At 35.5% G+C, this 20,217-nt stretch overlaps 2 protein-coding genes across 2 annotated transcripts; both read right to left on the reverse strand.

Annotated features, from left to right (window-relative positions):
- Nucleotides 1-482: 482 nt before the first annotated feature.
- Nucleotides 483-11,739, reverse strand: LOC143581216 (uncharacterized). Its single transcript, XM_077064039.1, has 18 exons — nt 11,648-11,739; nt 11,198-11,333; nt 10,898-11,106; nt 10,552-10,789; nt 10,425-10,478; nt 10,171-10,345; nt 9,513-9,641; nt 9,194-9,358; nt 8,674-8,829; nt 8,548-8,592; nt 8,264-8,468; nt 7,386-7,946; nt 7,007-7,290; nt 6,143-6,904; nt 5,284-5,598; nt 5,140-5,231; nt 4,240-5,006; nt 483-978 (listed from the first exon to the last, which is right to left on the reverse strand). Exons 1-18 carry the CDS (start codon nt 11,737-11,739, stop codon nt 483-485), a joined length of 4,881 nt encoding a protein of 1,626 aa, XP_076920154.1.
- A 4,160-nt stretch (nt 11,740-15,899) lies between these two features.
- Nucleotides 15,900-19,732, reverse strand: LOC143581211 (putative E3 ubiquitin-protein ligase XBAT31). The gene is made up of 8 exons (XM_077064036.1): nt 19,464-19,732; nt 19,296-19,358; nt 18,846-18,917; nt 18,644-18,765; nt 18,421-18,561; nt 17,573-17,680; nt 17,228-17,486; nt 15,900-16,401 (listed from the first exon to the last, which is right to left on the reverse strand). The coding sequence occupies exons 1-8, from the start codon at nt 19,641-19,643 to the stop codon at nt 15,997-15,999; spliced, it is 1,350 nt and encodes a 449-aa protein (XP_076920151.1). The 5' UTR covers nt 19,644-19,732; the 3' UTR covers nt 15,900-15,996.
- Between the last annotated feature and the right edge of the window lie 485 nt (nt 19,733-20,217).

Here is a 20,217-nt window from a genome sequence, read left to right on the forward strand (position 1 = left end):
TATTTTTCACCTTTTTTTTTGGCATTTCCAAATAAGTGATTGAAATTGAATGTGACATGATCACGTGTGAAATTTTTTATTAGAGAAGGTTAAAATGTCACATCTTCAATAATGAAGCTGTTGATCTGTGTAGGCAAGTCATGGCTTATTTAATATCTTAAATACTAGCTTTTGAACTCGTGTAATACACGGGAATTTTCAAATGATAAAACTTAATAAAATTCGTTATTTAAAATAAAGATACAAAATTAAAGGGAAAAACAAATTAAATACATATTAAAAACAATAACCAGTTTAGAGTCCTAAATTTATAAATTTGAGAAAATCTCTTTATATACAACATTTGTCGTTTTATCACAAGTATTCCCTTCATCATCCAATATCAAAAGTTTAAGATCACGTCTGCTGGTTACCCTGGATAACGCAACATATAATTGTCCATGGGAAAAAACAGGACAACCAACCCTGGAAAGAGATTGTCCTTAGCTCTTGTTAATCGTCATAGCAAAGCATACAGAAAGCGGAAACTGTCTTCTGCTGAATTTGAATGGAAACTTTTTATCAGTCGGATTCAAAGTAACTCTGTGTATAGCATGACGTTTGCCAATCTCACTGCCTGATACAACCTCTACATCTATAATCCGATTACCAAGAGATTTTACTATTAACCTTGTTCCGTTACACAAACCATTCTTCTGATCAATATTTCTTAGCAACATAACCGGGACACCAACTTTTAGTATCAACTGGTGGTTAGAACAACCAGGAAACTTTAAACCATTGAGAACATCGGGTGAGTATAAGCTAGGATCAAAGTCTTCATTTACGGATTCTGACTTGCCAATACTATCAGAACTTAGGAGTTCCTTATGCTCTCCAGGAAACCTTGCTAGTAATATATCATTAATCTCTTGAACAACTTCTTTTTTTGGTGCTAGTATGGCTCTTTCTTGAAAAAAAATCCTTCTTTTTATAATTCTGAAGTATTGACGGATAAACAAATTCAATTAAAGCATAAGTTGGATCAACAGAATCTTTAATAAGAATATCATGAGGAATATCTATTTGCACTTCACCATGATTTGGACCACCAAGTTTTCCTTCCCCGATTTTTAAAAGCCATTCAACAAATAATCTAGTTTCCTCAATGTTCGGATCTTTACTTCCAAGAGTTAATGTGACATTTGAGCCAAAACAAGGTACACCTTAGTACGTATTTACCGATTAAGCAAATAAACGCCTTTTGCGTAACAAACGAACGATTAACCGAACGGGTCGGGTTATGACCCAGATATCTCGGGGGCCATCTATAAGTGATATACGATCTATACAAGCTAAAACATTAGAAATATGGCCTTATTTTGATAGCAAACAAGTTAAACGAAAATATGCTCGTTTAACTACCCGCTATAGATTTAAACGCAAAAGATAGTTACAAACCAAGCATTGTATCATCCGTTAAGCCGAAAAAGACTTACCAAACACTTATTTGAAATGTTTTAAGCGATCCGTGAAAATATTTTTGATTTTTACAAACATATAGTATGTTTTTATAATTTTACACAAAACTAGCCGAAAAACACTCGTTTTCGCGTTGTTTAACGCACCCGATAAGTTTTTCACGCCAAAAACCGAACCCGAACTAAATTTGGGTCGGGCTTTTCGTATTTGGGCTTGAGAAATCAGAAACTTGGGCCAAAATGGGCCAAAAATGAGCCCATGAAGCTCCGGCCGCAGCCGCCACCCCCCCCCCCCCCCCCCTTTGGTTCTTTCATATTTAAACTAGATCCAAGATATTTTAACATCATTTCCTTGAAAATTCTGGACACAACTTCTTCTCCAGCCAAAAACAGCAAGAAAACCTAAGGTAAGAGCTTAAATAAGTAGCTTTTGAACTTGTTTAAACTTGTTTAATACCATAAAAACATGTCTTGGTTATTAAAAATCATTCCTAACCGTGTAAAAATCCTAAAAATGGTCCATAAACATGTTTTGATCATACACATGGTAAGGAACCTGTTTTGATAGTTTTTTTGGCCATAAACACGGATTAAAGGGTTGAAACGACGTTTTTACGGTTCAAAAGTTCGTTTTTGTGCACTAGCCGAAACCCTAACTTAAGGGCTGTTATGTTGATGAAATATTGCTTGGTTTATGATATAGGACTTGTACCTATCTTTCTTAGAAGCACAAGAACCTGAAAACTTGACTAAAAGGTCGGAAACGAGCCAAACCCGCTAAGGTAATGCCGAAACACTCGCTTACGGGCTATTTAGGTTAAGGTTGTGATGTGCATATTTTTAGGACTTGAAATTTTTGCAGGGACATCAGGGACCATGTCAATGAGTCGCTGTTCAAATTTGGTAATTTTTTGACCATCCGAGAATATTTGGCGAATTTATTACCGAATTGGGACGTTTATTTGGGAAAAATAGGTAAAATACTTCAAAAATTATGAAATTTTTCTGGGAACTCAGATTTCACGTATTTTGATCACATATGAATTTTGGGATCATTTGGAGAAGTTTAAAGGTGTTTTGTTTATTTGCGTTCGTGTGAATTTTTATAGCCGAATTTGGGCCGAAAAGAATATCGCACGAGCTTTTTACATTCTGGAATTGATACAGATTGAATTGGAACATGAATTGAGCATTTAGGAATTTTTGTGGAATTTTTGGAAATTGTTTGGGGTAAACGGACGATTTTCAGGCGAAATATAGCTGGTAAAATAAATTTTTATAAATCAATAAATCAGTAAATAAATTCCAGAAATATTTTTATTAAAATCTACATATTTTAATTGATAAGTGGTTAAATTTTCATAATTTAATGATTAACGGTTAATTAATTATGCTAATCTGAATATTAAACAAATTCAGTTTTTTATAAAAACCGGCAAGTTCGCGACTAGTGAATCTGCGGGAATATCAAAACACCAAGAGTGATCAAAAATCATATTTTTGGACTAATTAAGTAAAAATGAACTTTTCTATGAGAAACCTGGACAATCCGGGTGGATTGTGCGCGTTTCTTCTCAAATCAAACTGTATAAACGAAACGGGCTCCGTGGCTAATCCGGGACCCTAATAGGTGATCCTTCTTTATAACTTAATCATTTTATTAACCAATACATTTACTCAAGCTTATTTTCCCATAAGTGTTTTCTGAACGCGTAAACGAGCAACTTGGCCCAGCTGGGAAAACGGGAGTCTGAGCCAAGTTCGGTTTTAAGTATTAGACATTGAACAACATCACAACCTAAGCCTATTGCCGCTTTCTGGGCGTTCCAGCTACACACAGATTAGTTATACAGCCCAGTTTAGTATTGAGATTATAATAATATTAAAATATTAATATTATTATAATATTGATTATAGGAACTACTGATAGCGGACCGAACAAACCACGAGCTGATACAGTACTGAATATCTACTAAACCGTGAGTTTCATGACCCCACTTTTAAACTGTTTTGCGAACTTTTGGGGTGAAAAGCATGTTTGATTACATATACTCACCTGAAACATGTACTGATGTGAATTATCTAAGTGCTAACACACGAAAGTCCCCACGATCACAGTGATTAACTTCGAGCCGGTGGCTTGTGAATAGTACTATTGGTTTGACAAACCCAAACGGAATCGGCCTGGTTGCCGTGTCACATAGCGCCGTTTGCACATGACCATATTTATACAAACAGGCTATGTAGTGTTAGACATAGCTACCGGGGCATGTTGTGGGCGGAAAGGGGCCACAGTGGTTGATTGAGCGTGGGAAATGGATGCACGCAGCACATACAGTCAAGGCTTCACTGTAGCTTTGCATAATTACATCATTTACATACATACATACTTATTTCATGATTACAAGTGTTGACTTGTGAATACTCATTACTGTTTTCTTGAAACTCGTGAAACTCACCAACTCTAGTAGTTGACCTGTTTTAAACTGCTTTTCAGGTGTACCTAAATTGGAATGATTTGGTGACCTGTTACTCGCCTGAAGTGTGTGGTTGATGTTATGTGAATAGAAGCAAGGGTGTTAGTAGCAAGAATGTATAGTTAACAAACTAGTTTTGTTTGTATCACATAGACTGTAAAACAATGATAGAACAAAGAAATGTAATATATTGTAAATTAGTTTGTAATGATTCTTTATAAACAATGTGTTGATATCAGAGGTGTCTGTTACATTCCCGTTTTACGCTTCCGCATTGTGCTAGGCGGGATGTGACAGTTAACCTCATGTTTTTTGTAAGTTTAAGCACTTTGCAATATTTCCAGATGTAGGACGAACTTAGAGACGCATTCACTAATTGGTGTCTACTTCCATTAGTAACAACCGGAAGTATTTGTCTAAAATCTCCCCCAAACACGACAACCTTACCACCAAAGAGGCTATCACTTTTTAAAATGTCCTTAAAAGTTCGATCCATAGCTTCAAATGCATGCTTGTGAATCATTGGGGCTTCGTCCCAAATAATCAAACTAGTTTGTTTAATTAAATCTGCAACTTCGCTTTGAGGATCAAAAGAACAAATAGAATCCTCAGTTAGATTGATTGGAATTTTAAACCGGGAATGAGCTGTTCGACCACCGGTCAATAATAACGAAGCAATGCCACTGGAAGCAACATTTAAGACAATAAGGCCTTTAGATATGACCGATGATGCTAACGTCTTCCATAGAAATGTTTTACCGGTTCCTCGATATCCATAAACGAAAAACACACCACCTTTTTTTTTCTCAACGGCCTTATTTATTTCATTATAAACACCGCGCTGTTCATCTGTAAGTGAGACAAAAAGAGTATCAAACTCATGCTGTAAACTTTCACGATCATAACACGTCTCTTCAATAATAAGTCGATTATTTGCAGAGTCCACAGATTCAAGATCGGGAAACGGCATTGTATTAAATCTTCTTAATGAGGAATTGTTACGAAGCAGAATTTTCTCAATCTCAAGCAAAGTCAAATTCTTGATTTGCTCCTCGTTAATTGATAAGTCCTGCAATTTAATAACAAAATAACCACATTCATTCTTTGCAAAGATAAATATATAAGCAAAAAATAAAAATAAAAAAAACAAAACAAAACATCTAGACATTTTTATGTTAATATTATTGTTAAAAAAATAATACCTGGACAATCCAAAAGCTGCTGTTGTTTGTGAATAATATCTTCTGCCAAATAATTCCATGTTTTCTCCCAAACAATTTCTGGTCTCGATAGACTTCCACACGTTAGCATTGTGCAAAATCAATTTCTTAAGTAAAACCCGGTACCGGCATTGCTTGCTTCCACAATGCATTCGGTATACTCATTGTCATCGTCTAAAAGACCAAGCTCATAACATGCGTCTCTAAAGGTCGGAAGGATGTTACCATTAACTGTGCGAATGTCCTCAAATTTTGTAGGACCTTTGACTTTATTTAATAGAATTCGTAGATAGTATCCTTCGCCAGCTGCAGGTGAAACAGAATGAATTCTACCAATTGAACAACCTTTTTTTCTTTGTTGCCATTTCCTTTCTTGAGTTTTCCAAACGAAATGGGAAGGAAATTCAACATAAGAGAGCTTTCGAGCTTCTGGATCCATACCTACGCATGATTACATGACTTCAATTCCAAATAGAAAACGTACATACATTAAGACTACATTGGAGTGTTAATTCTTTTTTTCCTTTAAATTCTTTTTTCACATAAATTATTTTCAAAATAACATCCATTTAATAATTTAAGATGGTTTTATTTATCCATCACAGATTACTTAATGTATCTAATACTAAAAATTCTAAGAAACAATGCAAAAAGAGGAAAATGAAATTGGATTCCAAGAGACAGAAATAAAATTCAAATAATTACCAAATTTGTTTGCCAACAAATACCAAAGGTGTGTTGTTGACCATAAATATTCATCATATTATTTTTATGAACTAATTTTGTATGCTCATATAATAATTTTTAACAATTTAATGTAATTTTGTATTTTCATCATAATAATTTTGGTAAATTTTAACTAATTTAGTGTAGGTAAGGATAACATTTAATTAGGCTTAACATCGTCACTTGAAAATAGATGTTCGTCTTTGTAAAAAGAAAACATACTTGACATAAGAGAGCTTTCGAGCTTCTGGATACATACCGTTTATGGTCATCCAATCTGTAAACATTGATTCTGAAACAGATGCTTTGTCGAGGACATCGTCAATATCTTCCTCTTCACCATAAACGATGTGTTGTTGTCCAGGAAGATGAAATGGAAGTCTAACAACAGATGGTGTTCTATAATGGACCTCGTATGAAAATATACGCCATGAAGCTTCACAAGCAGACACATATCGATAATCATAATATTCTTTAATTTCGTCAACCGGTTGTTCAGGATCATCTTCTGTGCCACCGCTTTGCTCTAAGAAAGCAGTTGCTCTATCTGGACCTTTGTTGATGTATTTAAACAAATATTTTATCGACCCTGATTGATTGCACCACTCAACATTTATGTGTGCATGATATCTTTTTAAAAGTTTCGGGCTGTATGGAACAACGCTTCTGTTATCTAGGTTAACATCAGACTTTTTAACAAAAACTCCATCTTCACGCCTTCTGTATATAGGGTATCCATTCGAATCAACAGAAGTGTGGTCGGAAAAACTTTTCGGGAAGTTTTTTGAACACTTTTTATTAATCATGCATGAACAACTCATGTTTTCAGCACCACATGGCCCATGAATCATAAACTCGCTTACAAGGTCATACAACTCTGGATCTTCTTGCTTGTTAGGAATCTCAGTAGAAATAAACGAATCTATCTTGTCAGCATTATTAATCTTGTAATCATGGTGCATGAAGACACAAGCGTGAGCATGAGGCAATCCACGCTTTTGAAACTCAATCGTGCAAACAACTACAATAAAAATTTACATCATTAGAAACATTGTTATTAGTATGTGCTTTTCTAAATTTATTCATTAAATCAAGTATATAGTGAAAGAGCATAGTATCATACCTGCTTTAACTTTCCCAAACAATGAACCCTCCTTTAAGTCTGTGACAAATGAGTTAAGTTTAATTTTAAACAGTCTACAACATATATCAGGTCTGTCTTCAGCTTTCAGGTTTTTCTGGTTAAAAAATCTTTTAACTTCTGGCCATTTTGGACTGCAAGTCATGGTAATAAAAAAATCTGGGTGTCCAAACCACTTGCATATCGCCATAGCATCCAAGTAGTTCTCCCTCATGTAGCGTGCACCACCCGTAAATGAAGAAGGCAGAATGACACGTTGTCCAATGCTAGATATATCAAAATTTCCAGAGTTGTGTAGGTTAACTAATTTTTCATATGACTCACATCTAAGATTTTTCTGTTGGCATCGTATATAAACAACCTCTCGCTTTCAATTGACGTATATGCATCAACTAAAAGTTGTTGATAAAGCCTTCCTCCATTTGTAATCAATGAGAAATTATTAGCTCTATCTTGAATTCTATATGCAAAGAATTCCCTCATTGTCAATTGCCCTCTTTTGTTTTTGTTTGTCTCAATAACAGCTCTATGATAGATGTCAACCCTATAACCGTCATCACCGTATGAAAAAAAAATAGGATATTGAAGCGGCATATATGAAGGATGAAGTTCACTTATGCGTTTTAATGATCCATCTTGAGTATTAACAACAATCTCTCTCTTTTCAAGACAGTCACCAATGTCTCCAACAATCAAAGCAACCACTTCAGAAGATGTAGGTAAGTTATATGTCCTACCATCTTGTTGTCTGCCTCCAATAAGGCGTAACCTTACTTCCGCCTGAGGATTATCTTTAAAACAGTCTCTCACCATACGATAAGTTTGAACCAATACGTTGTTCGAATCTAACATGATCTTCAAATAGTTGATAAGCTCAATATCATCATTATCATCAGAGGATGTGGACGCAATAGTTGAATCACTGAAAAAAGAGCGTATTAGTTAAGTATAAATATTAACAGAATTCGAGAATATTGTTTAAAACAAAGTAAGAGTAAATCGTACCCGAAAACACCTATTCTGTTGGAAACTTCATGTTCGTTATCATATATATATAGTTGAGAGAACTTTGGTTTTGAACCTCTTACCGGAAGAAGACTTCCTATAGAATGATAATTTTGTCCATTCAACCTAAATATTGGAGGAGCACTACCTCTATTAATAGATTTGTCAATTTTTCCACCCATAAAAGTAAAAGAAAACATAGAGTTGTAACGTCGTATGTTCTTCATGAATAACTTGCTCTTCTGATCAACACCAGTAAAAAGATCTTGATAACATTGAAGCGCTTCTTTATAATATGGAAGCTCAACTTTCCCGTAATGGCAACACAAGAAGTAACATGTTAAACCGCTCATTTTTTTAGAGTGTTTTGCTTCACTTGGCCAAAGTTTCGCATGGCATACTTCACATTCAACACTTTGATCACCATGATCCAAGTAATCTGTAACCAAAAATATTTAAAATGAAAAAAAAATTATATATTGACAAATAATAGGATATACAATTTGCTTACAGTGTACCTTTCGAAATTGCATCCGTTGAAACATTACTGTAATTTGATCTACCTGTAAAATTAATTTGACGACTTATTAATTACAAATAAAATATTACAGAATAAATTATTAACATAAGTAGATCTAACATACCCTTGGAAACTTGAGCTTTATTTAAAATCAGAGAACGACTACTTAGTCGGTGGCTTGATTGATTGGAAACAGACTTCTCTCTTTTAGAATCCAAGATGATTCTCCTGTCTTTGCGTTTCTCTTTGTAATTCGTATTATTCTTGACAATACCTGAACCTGTATGTATTACAAAAGATATTTAAAGGTATAATTCTTTTATAAAACATAAGTAATGGTTAGATATAGTATTAATTAAGACATAATTCTTTTGTTATAGAAATTAACAACAATATATGTTAATTAATAAAACCAAGACTTACCAGGTTCAAGTATGTTGGGAGAGTTTTGCGGATAAAGATTTGTAGTGGAAGTTATAAAAGTTTTAACAACAGCTAAAGGACTTTTATAATTTGTGGTCGTAGTTGATTTGTTATTGAAATTTGATATAGCTGCAAAATAAAAACCGATAAATCCTTCTCCGCTCTAATCTCCTCTCTGTTCGGATTAGTATAAGTTTTGATATACTAAAATAAAGAAATACTATTTGTAATATCTGAAAAAGGACTTCTAGCATCTGTGAATGAATTATTTGGTAGCGTCCTTTGTGGGGTCACCTCATTTAATATGCCAAGCATATGTTCTTTTTGCAAAAACATACATCTATTTTCAAGTGGCGATGTTAAGCCAAATTGAATGTTGTCCTTACCTACAATAAATTAGTTAAAAAAACAATAAGATTACCCAAAATTAGTATGATGAAAATCCAAAATTAGTTTAAATTATAAAAAAAACTATTTTGCTGAAAATCCAAAATTGGTTCAAAAGGATAATATGATGAATATTTGTATTCTACAACGTACCTTTGGAATTTGTTGGCAAACTATTGTTTAGATTATTTGAATATGATTTCTGTCTCTTAGAATCCAATTTCATTTTCCTCTTGTTGCGTTGTTCCTTGGCATTTGCACTATTAGAGACATTAAGTAAATCTGTAGTGGATTTTGAAAAGTATCCAAAATTACTAAAAAGATATTGATTTTTGAAAATAATTTATATTAAAGAATAATAAGACTTAACCTTGTAATGTAAACTTCATGTATGGACGTTTGCGATTTGGAATTGGCGCCATGTAATCATGCATAGATACTGTACATAAAAAATAATAATTTTCTTTTTAGTATTTCTAAGATCTTTTAACTATTATAATGCATTAAAATAAATATGCAAATCAAAATTTGACCAAAGCACTATTGTGGAAGTTTGTAAATTCAGGACAAAAAGAAAATAAACCCAACCATAATTTAATAAATAATCACCAAATAAAATCCAAAGCATAATTATTCAAAACCAAGAACATAATCCAAAAAGCCAAAGATTAATAGTTCAAAACAAACATGATGATCCAAAGTAACAATAAAATTAAAACCATCCAACAGCTGAGTTTCTTTTCCAACTGTAAAAGTTATTTTTTCTCCAATTTTGGAATCAAAAGTTTTTGAGTTGAGGTAGCATTGAGACCTTTAGATATATTACGCGCTTTTGTAGATGAAGTAGCTTCATACTCCTCAACATCATAGACTTCATTTAAATTCCTTTTTGTTGAACCACCAACCAAAGCCAACGCTTTTCCACTATCCTTGTATGAAACAGAACCAGGAGTCTCATTTTGACCTGTAAATGATGAGACTGACTCCTAAAAGGTATGAAAATTAATTGCATTAGATTGAGGTTAGACACTTCAGCATTATAATTTAATATATAATAAGAATTACCTTAAGGTTTATTGTTTGCTGATCATCTATGTCAAAAGAAAATGACTCGCCATCCTAAATTTTGAAACGGACAAAAGTTAAAATGGTGCAAGCAAATAACTTCAACATCATCAGTACTTTTTAGTACCTTGAAGTAATTGGATGGCTTATTTTGGTTGTATTCTGTGACCTGCACCTTAAAGGCGAGTTTCCTGTCAACTAAAGTTTCCAATTCAGACGGCCAGAATGCGTCGCTAGTATGGTCTTTTCCATAGAGGGACATAAGATCTTCTGCAGAAATATTCAAAAGCTTAATCGCTACTGCGCCAAACAACATCAAAAAGCAAACGCCAGTAGAGTCTTGTAAAGTTACTGTTACTCGAAACCTAAAAAAATAAAAAAGAATTTATCAATGTAACATACATGAAGTTGTTCATTATAAGAAATGTATACTAAATATGTAAACAAATTTAAATAAAAAATCAGAAAAATACCTCGGAATCACAGATGTGTCCCTAGTTTTACACTTATCCGACCCACAAGTTATCTCAGATTCTAAAGCAGTTTGTGATGATCCATCAGATTTTGGACCGAGGGTCCACACCTGATCAACCTTACACATACAATAAGAGCAACCAAGATAATACCATAAATCTTTTTTTTCAATAGATTTAATGGTTCCGAGCAGTATCACGTTTTGAACCTACAGTTAAATGTAACCAAGTACCTTAATCAATATACATAGTTTAAAAAGAATATAAACAATCAATTACTTTGTAGTTGTAGACTAATACCTTCTTCAATTTATTAATTTCAGCGATACAGTTGAATTCAGTAGCTACCAAAAGTTCGTTCTTGATGCTGTGAACAACAGTCTCACAGCTTAGACTTTGGCTTGACATTAATCCGCATTCTATCCTTGAAAGCAGGCTGTGTAACAAATTATTTAGTACGAAAAGACTAAAATAACTCATCTATAATATGCTAAAATATAATGATACATCGTAAATTCAAATTAAATAAAAGAATGAGGAATTGATTTGTATAACTTGGTGTCCTTTTTTTTATATTATGGTTTGTGAATTTATGATAGTACTAGATCTGAACACTTGAACACACGCTTCGATTTACAGAAGCTGTGTGCCTGTTATCAGCCACCGGAATTCATACCAAGTCTCATACCAAGGTTCTCAAAATCTATCACCCTAACCACCTCCCTGCTGCCGTCGCTACTCCCTAACCACCGCAAGCACCACCGCAACCCTCTTGAGCCGCCGGTGCTGTCATTTGCTACTGCCACCGATTGCTGTTTGTTTTTCCGACGCGCCACCGCCATTTTCGACGAGCTGCAGCCACCGGAATTCATCTGTTTGCTGCTACCACTGGTGTGTGCTGCCACTCCTGTCCGCCGATCTCACAGCTTGCCGGATCTGCTGTCGCGCCGCCTCCTGCCGCTGCGTCACCACCCACGGCCGCCGTAAAAGTCGCCGGAATTGTTGGTTCACCTTGTTGTGTTGTCTAGCTCGATTCGTTATATCTCGGTGTTCTCCCGGTTTTGATAAACGAGGGTTTCTTGTAACCTGGCTGCCGTTGAACTGTATCTACCTTCATCATCTTCACGGTATACTTGTTCCTTTCTCACTATTATTATTATTATTATCATTAGAACATACGTGATCCGGATCTTTGGAGTTTATTTTCATTTTAAGATCTCTTGACTATTATTGTTATTGCTACACACTATTATTATTATTATTATTAGTTTTTGTTACTATTATTATTATTATTATTATTATTATTATTATTGATTTGGTGTTCTATTGCTTGTGTTTGTGTGTTTAGTTGCAACCATAGAGCGTAGGAACCATGACTATTACTTGAGACCATGTCCTGAAACGAGGGGTGTAGGAAAGAGTAAAGATAGGGAGCGTATATTGCGTTTGGCTTCTTGGAATGTAGGAACATTAAATGGTAAGTTGCTAGAATTGGTAGATGTGCTTAAAAGACGTAGGGTTCAGATAGCATGCCTCCAGGAGACTAAGTGGAAAGGACATAGAGGGGCTGAGTGTAATGGGTATAAGTTGTGGTACTCGGGGTCTGATGGAGCTAGGAATGGAGTGGGGTTTCTAGTGGCTAAGGAAATACACACTAGTGTGGTGGAGGTGATAAGACATAATGACAGGATTATGGTGTTGAAATTAGTACTAGGAGAGGAAGTAGTGGCAGTAGTCTCCGCCTACGCGCCCCATGTAGGCCTAGGGGATCAGGAAAAGAGAGAATTTTGGGATTGTCTAGACGCAGTGGTAGGGGGCATACCTAGGGGGGAGAGGATTTGCATAGGAGGTGATTTTAATGGACAAATTGGTAAGGCTAACGATGGTTTTCAAGCCGTACATGGGGGTTTCGGTTTTGGTGTAGGAATGAGACCGGAACAGATCTTCTAGAGTTTGCGGTGGCACATGACCTAGGTATTATAAATTCTTATTTTAGGAAACAAGATTCTCATTTAATCACTTTTAGCAGTGGCGGACGCGACACGCAAATTGACTACCTTTTGATGAGGCAAGGAGACCGATGTTGGTGGAAGGACTGCAAAGTCATACCTGGGGAGGCAGTTGTGACTCAACATCGACTACTAGTGACAGATATAGCCTTCAGAAATAAGCTGACTGTTCGAGAGAAGAAAGGTACACCGAGAATTCGATGGGGAAATTTGAAGGACGAAAATCTCCTACTGTTTAAGGATAAACTCATGCTGCATACGCGGGCTCGACTAAATGGGGACTCAACTCATATATGGGAAGCTATGGAGACAAAGATCATCCAAGTAGCAAAGGAGACTCTCGGGGTCACAACAGGAAAGACAAGTGGGCATAAGGAGTCTTGGTGGTGGAATGACGCAGTGCAAGACAAGATAAGGGACAAACAAGGATGTTTTAGGGAGCTAATGAGGTGCACGAATGAGGAGGAGCGAGTGGAATTGAGGGACAACTACAAAACGGCCAAGATAGAGGCGAAGAAGGCAGTGGCGGAAGCAAAGAAGGCGGCCTTTAAACGGATGTATGAAAGTCTAGAAACAAAAGAGGGGGAACATGCTATGTTTAAGATTGCCAAAGCCAGGGAGCGTAGAAGGCAAGATCTAGGACCGGTGAAGTTCATAAAGGATACAGATGGGCATGTACTGGTCAAGGAGCAGGACATCAAGCTAAGATGGCAAACCTACTTCCACAATCTTTTTAACAATGGGAGAGCTTTCCAAGAAGAACATGACAACACAAACTTTCAACGACAACAATCGAATAACTGCTACTGCCGACGGATCACACGAGAAGAGGTGAAGGATGCACTTAGGAGGATGGGAAGGTCTAAGGCGGTTGGCCCAGACAACATACCCATCGAGGTGTGGAAGTGTCTGGGGGAGGAAGGAGTCATGTGGTTAACTACTCTGTTCAATAGTATTCTCAAATCAGGTAAGATGCCAGACCAGTGGAGGAGCAGCGTTGTAGTCCCTATCTATAAGAACAAAGGAGACGCCCAATGTTGTGGTAACTACCGAGGAATCAAACTACTAAGTCATACTATGAAGCTATGGGAAAGAGTGATTGAGGGTAGACTTAGACGAGAAACTCAGGTTACGGTCAACCAATTTGGCTTCATGCCGGGGCGTTCCACCACAGAGGCCATACACCTTCTAAGAAGATTAATGGAAAAGTATAGGGAGAAGAAGCGTGATCTACATATGGTGTTTATTGACCTAGAAAAGGCCTACGACAGTGTGCCACGACAGGTGCTCTGGGAGTGCTTGGAGGGTAGAAGAGTGCCCAGGAAATACATAGAGATAATTATGGATATGTATACCAGGAGTGAAACAAGTGTCCGTGCGCCAGTGGGGGATACTGATTTTTTTCTTGTAGAGGTAGGTCTTCACCAGGGGTCAGCGTTGAGCCCGTTTCTTTTTGCAGTAGTCTTGGATGAGTTGTCAAAGTCGATTCAGGGGACTCTCCCGTGGTGCATGATGTTCGCATACGATATTGTGTTACTTGCTGAGAAAAAACAAGATCTAAACATGAGGCTTGAGGAGTGGCGAACAACCTTAGAGACAAAAGGTTTAAAGATTAGCCGATCTAAGACGGAGTACCTCCACTGTGATTTTGGTGGGATAAACGACAATGAAGACGCACAGATCACAATTGAAGGGCAGGTGGTCCCGCAGGTAACGAAGTTCAAGTATTTAGGATCATTTGTACAGAGCGATGGGGAATTAGACAGTGATGTGACCCACCGAGTTCAGGTAGGATGGTGTAGATGGAAAGCAGCCACAGGTATATTGTGCGACAAGAGTTTCCCGACTAAACTAAAGGGAAAATTCTTTAGGGTGGCAGTTAGACCTGCAATGCTATATGGAACAGAGTGTTGGGCCATCAAGAAGGCATAAGTGCGGAAGATGGAGGTAGCAGAAATGAGAATGCTACGTTGGATGTGTGGGCACACAAGGCTAGACCGAATAAGAAACGTTGTGTTTCGCGAGAGATTAGGGGTGGCGAACATAGCAGACAAGATAAGAGAGTGGAGATTGAGATGGTTTGGACATGTAAAGAGAAGACAGACGACGAATCCTGTTAGATCCGTAGAAAACATTACTATAGAGAGGAGGAGGAGGGGTAGAGGACAACCGAAATTGACTTGGGATGAGAGGATTAGGCATGATTTGATAGACCTAAACCTCTCCGAGGACATGGTTTAGGATAGGAATTCGTGGAGAAGTAGAATTAAAGTTAAGGATTTTTAGAGAGAATTGAATACCTTAGGGCTTAGACTTAACTTATTTAGGTCGCATACCATAATGGTATTTCCCTTACATATATTATTATTATTATAATTATTATTAGCTTTTATATAGCTGTTAAACTGTGATCTTATTATTAATATTATTATAATTAGTAGTAGTTTGTATATAACTGTTAAACTTTGATTTCCTTTATTTTGCTTCATACACATGTACTTAGAGCCGAGGGTCTCTCTGGAAGCCACCTTTTCATTCCTTTGGATGGAGGTACGGTGTGCCTACATCCCACCCTCCCCAGACCCTACTTATAGCTTTGCTGTCGGTGGGATTTTACTGGGCATGATTGATTGATTGATTGGTGTCCTTTTTTTTGATTTTGTAAATTGTTTTCTTTCTTCAATCCGTGCAAAAATTCAAAGTAATGTAAATTGTATAACAATAAAAGGCCTAATCTTTGTTTTAATTCTTGAATTTCTTTTAACTCAGTGTTGATCAAAAGTCTTCTCCCATAAAACATATAAACATCACATTTTTTTCATTTTCTTATATTCCATGAATACAAAATGTTAGTTAAAAAGTCCATAAAAACAAACTCACATTTATTTTCTCATTAAACCATTACACAGATGAGCATTAAAATTTCGAGCCTCTTGTACAAAAAAATTTTAAAAGGATTAAACTTTGTAAACAAGTAACTAAACAAGGACTCACATGAAAACCTTTACTTCAAGTTGAAGTAAACACAACAAACAAATCCAATTCAAGAGCACATTTGAAGACATGTTTCTATACACACATAACCTGATCTCACAGTTTATCACAGTCATGGTCAACACGGTCAAACGAGACCCGACCGGAGCTACGGTCCACCAATCTCCCAAACGAGGGTACGGCTGATAACCCCCTAAAGCTACTGCTTCCCTCACTCAAATTTCTTGATTTTCTTGATTTGTGGTGTTTGGAAGAGGACTTAAGGTTGAGTTCTTGGTCAACAGGATTGACTTTGGCTTTGATTTTGACGACTGTTAATCGTGCAATGTTGCTTCTGCAAAATGGGCAGATGGGTTCGGGTAATGTTGCGGTTGTTGGGTCGAGTTTGTTGTGGCAGCATAACGCGAGTGTGCATTGAGCACACATTTGGTGACCGCAATCTTGAACCTCGATCGCGCATAGTTGGTCAAAACATATGCAACATAATTGTGAATCACTGGCCTGCAGATTGCAAAAAAAAGATCAACAAATAAAAAAATAAATTGGTAATACTAATAATATTTAAAGTTAGTTGTGCATATTAAATGTCATTTGACTAGTTCAAATCAAAAGTAATTTGTATAAATTTGTATGCCATCACCACTTTGGTGGGATGGTAAAGGCTTTGGCCTTTGGGTGAGAGGTCCAGGGTTCGATTCCTGGCATTGGCGGTATAATGTAAATAGTAGGAGGAAAGCTTGAACATTCAAAAAAAAAAAAAAAAAAAAAAAGTAATTTGTATGTTAGTGTAAAGTGAACAAAAATATCTTCTTATCAAAGTGAAAAGTCAACTATGACCAATTCAAAAAATAATAAACCAAAAAGTTTGTGGATTGGTTAAAACTTTCCATCTTTTTAGAGAATTATTCCAATTTATAATAATAGAAAATGACAATTACAACATTTCAACAACATCTAAAGCAAAAAAAAAAATGAAAAATATGCAAATTAATAAATGAATTTTTTCAAAACTTTCCATTTTCAGAGAGTTATTTCAAATTATAAAATTAAAAAATGATTGTTACAACATTCAAACAACCTTTAAAGCAAAAAAAAAAGGTGCAAACTAATATATAAATTTTTTAAAACTTTCCATTTTATAAATAGGATTATTTCAAATTATAACATTAAAAAATGATTATTACAACATTTAAACAACATTTAAGGCAAAAAAATGAAACAAGCGCAAATTGATATATGATTTAATCAAACTTTCCACTTTATAGATGATTATTTCAAAATAAAACATTAATTAAAGAAAAAAAATGCAAACTGATACACGAGTTACCTCAACGTTATCGTCGATATCAGTAACATCCGAATGGGCCGGAGATGAAACTGAGCATCCTGAGTCCTCTAAAATGTGTCTCTCCCTTTCCTTATTAATCTCCATTAAAGCCTGCTCTAACAAAGCTTTAGCATCTTGATTAAGTTCACTAATGAACTTTAATGGTGATGGCCACACTAGTGGCTCTGCAGATGAAGGGTTTAGTAGCGCAGCACATGCTCGGTTTTTATGCTTTAAAGCAACAGCGTATGGAATTCTCCTGTATTTATTTTAAGATATTATTACAATTAACATTTGATTATTTGATGATGATGATCAAAAAAAGTATAAAAAAAAATATATTACCCTGATGCGTCTCTATTGAGTCGGTCAGCGCCCCATGTTAATAATTCTCGAATGCAATCCATTGAACCGCCTCTTGCAGCCAAATGAAGTGGAGTGCTACCAGGAAAACTGCAAAAAGAGGTGGTTTAGAAATTATTGAACATGAACAATTAAACGAATGAACAGAACCCGAACAAAGCATGATTGTTAACTTTTTAACCAAACAAATGATTGAACATGAACAACTAAACGGATGAGCTTTTCTTGTTAGTGTTAGTTCATAAGAAAATGAACATGCTCATGTTTGTTTATGTCCGTACGTTAACTGTTCGAACAAACGGTTCACAAATGTAAACGAACTAATACAACTGAACATAGATGTACGAACATAACCGAGCTTAAACCAATTAAAAGTATTGTGAAGAACAATGTGTTAGGCCTACAAAATATTTTAAATGAATATATTAACGAGCATAAACAAATGAACTTAACAAAAGTAAACAACGAGCATAAATGAACGTGACGAATGGACAAAAACGAATTTATATAAACGCACGTTCACGAACATAAATGAACAAACAAGACATGTGTTCGTGTTCATTCATTTAACTAAATAAACAAAAAAATTTGTTCATGTTCGTTTGTTTATTAAATAAACAGCATAAACAAACTTGCCAAACGTTTCACGCACTGTTCACTGAACATTCAGTTCGTTTACAGGCCTAGTTACTCTAGTAAAACCAAATAAACAATATGTGAACTATTCAAAACTTCATCCATTTGGTTGTTTGCAGACCCTAACTTTGACCAAGTTTGACCCATGCGCGCGTTTTAAAACCAAGATATCAATATGTTGAAATGTTATGTACCCGTATCCACCGGTGGAGGCACAAACAAGGGCCCCATTGTCAAGGAGTATATGAACACATTGGGGGCGTCTTTGACGGGCAGCCAAGTGCAACGGTGTTGCCCCTTTACCATCTCGAATGTTCACAAAGCGGGAAAAACCCCTGAAATGTAAAGAAATTCCATTTCAATTTGAAGAAATTTGGAGGGAAAATGATCAAATTGAAAGGAATGAATAATGCATACCATGAAACCGACACGTGGGAGGTCCGGGCAGCTGAAAGAATGATCTGAACACAATCAGAGTGGCCATAATAAGCAGCATAGTGCAAACATGTTCTTCCGTTTAACGAATCAAACATCAAAATCTGTCAATTTTGAACAATATCGTCTTCAATTTCTACTTTAAACAACATTAAATGTTTCAAAATGTAAGAAATTCACATACATTAGCTCCAGCTTCAATCAGCTTTCCAACACAAGCGATCTTCCCGTGCATTGCAGCCAACATCAATGGAGTCTGCAATTATATATATGATAATTTATCAATGTCGGTTTCTATATTTATATTTTAGCTTCATAAAAATTGACCACAAAACTTTGCTACGTATTTTTTATTTGACCACAGTTTCATAAGCCGAAATTGTTCTTATTATTTACTAATATAAGTAATTTTGAGTATATTTTGTAGTTTTTATAACTTTCAAGACACTAAAAAAATTATGTATTCTTAATGTTTAAATCAAATTACTCAATTCATATAAGGCCATTTTTATTAAAAAAGAAAAAAAGAATTCTGCACAACCCAAAACATATCCAATAACCCGTTTAATAATCAATAAAAACAATTTTTTTATACTATTATCGGGAATTGATGAGTTTTGAATAAGTTACAGACCTGTTTACGACGATTCAAACAATCAGGATTGACCGGTCGCTTATCCAAAAGCATAGAAACAATCTGGATCAAATTACAGTTCAAATTAGACCAAACAAATTAATAATATCAAAGATACTAATCACTTGTTGAATTAAACACATAATCATGAAACTATGAGCTACGAACCTCAATTTTTCCATTGGCAGCAGCTATGTGAAGAGCAGAATGACGATCAAAAGCAGTAGTTTGTCTTATTAGGTTTGGATCTTTGTCCAAAAGGGTGTTCACAGTTTCTAAATCCCCAAACTGAACAGCTGTGAACAAACCATGTTCGTCTTGTATTCTGCAGCTAAGGCTTTGACCCATGTTATGCTGGTGGTTGAGATTGAGGTGTGGTTGTTACGGCGGAGGTTGGCCGGAAACAACCACACCAAGAGAGAGATTGGTGGTGGTGAGTTGAGTTGAGTTGAGTTGAGTTGAGAAAGTGTGAATGGCGTTTTGTTTAAGTAGTCTTGAGATTCCACATGGGGTACCCACTTCACTTAGAATAATGTTTTTATGGTTTTTTTATTTATTAATAATATTTCAATAACATTATGAATATTTTTAACGGAACTAGAATGGTGGATGGTTGTGTTCTTCTAATTTTAACTGAACAAGCAATTAAATGCGGAAAATGTTTTCTTGTTTGGGTCTGTTTGTTAAGAAAAATGATTGTGTTTGTGTTTGTTTGTGTTCGTTAATTAACAATATAAACTAAGGGTGTGCACGAAACCTCAAACCGAACCGAAATTAAAAAAATCAAACCAAATTAGAAACTGACAGTTCGGTTTTGAACTTAAGTGAAAACCGAAATATTGATTTTGATTTGACTTTGTTTTGTAAAGAATCAAAAAAAAAAAGAGAGAGAGAGAACTGATAAAATTGAACTTATCAATGA

The sequence above is a fragment of the Bidens hawaiensis genome, unplaced genomic scaffold (genome assembly GCF_021521415.1).
Source record: "Bidens hawaiensis isolate Kalapana, Puna unplaced genomic scaffold, B.hawaiensis_p1.1 tig00030831_1, whole genome shotgun sequence".
NCBI classification, from domain to species: domain Eukaryota; kingdom Viridiplantae; phylum Streptophyta; class Magnoliopsida; order Asterales; family Asteraceae; genus Bidens; species Bidens hawaiensis.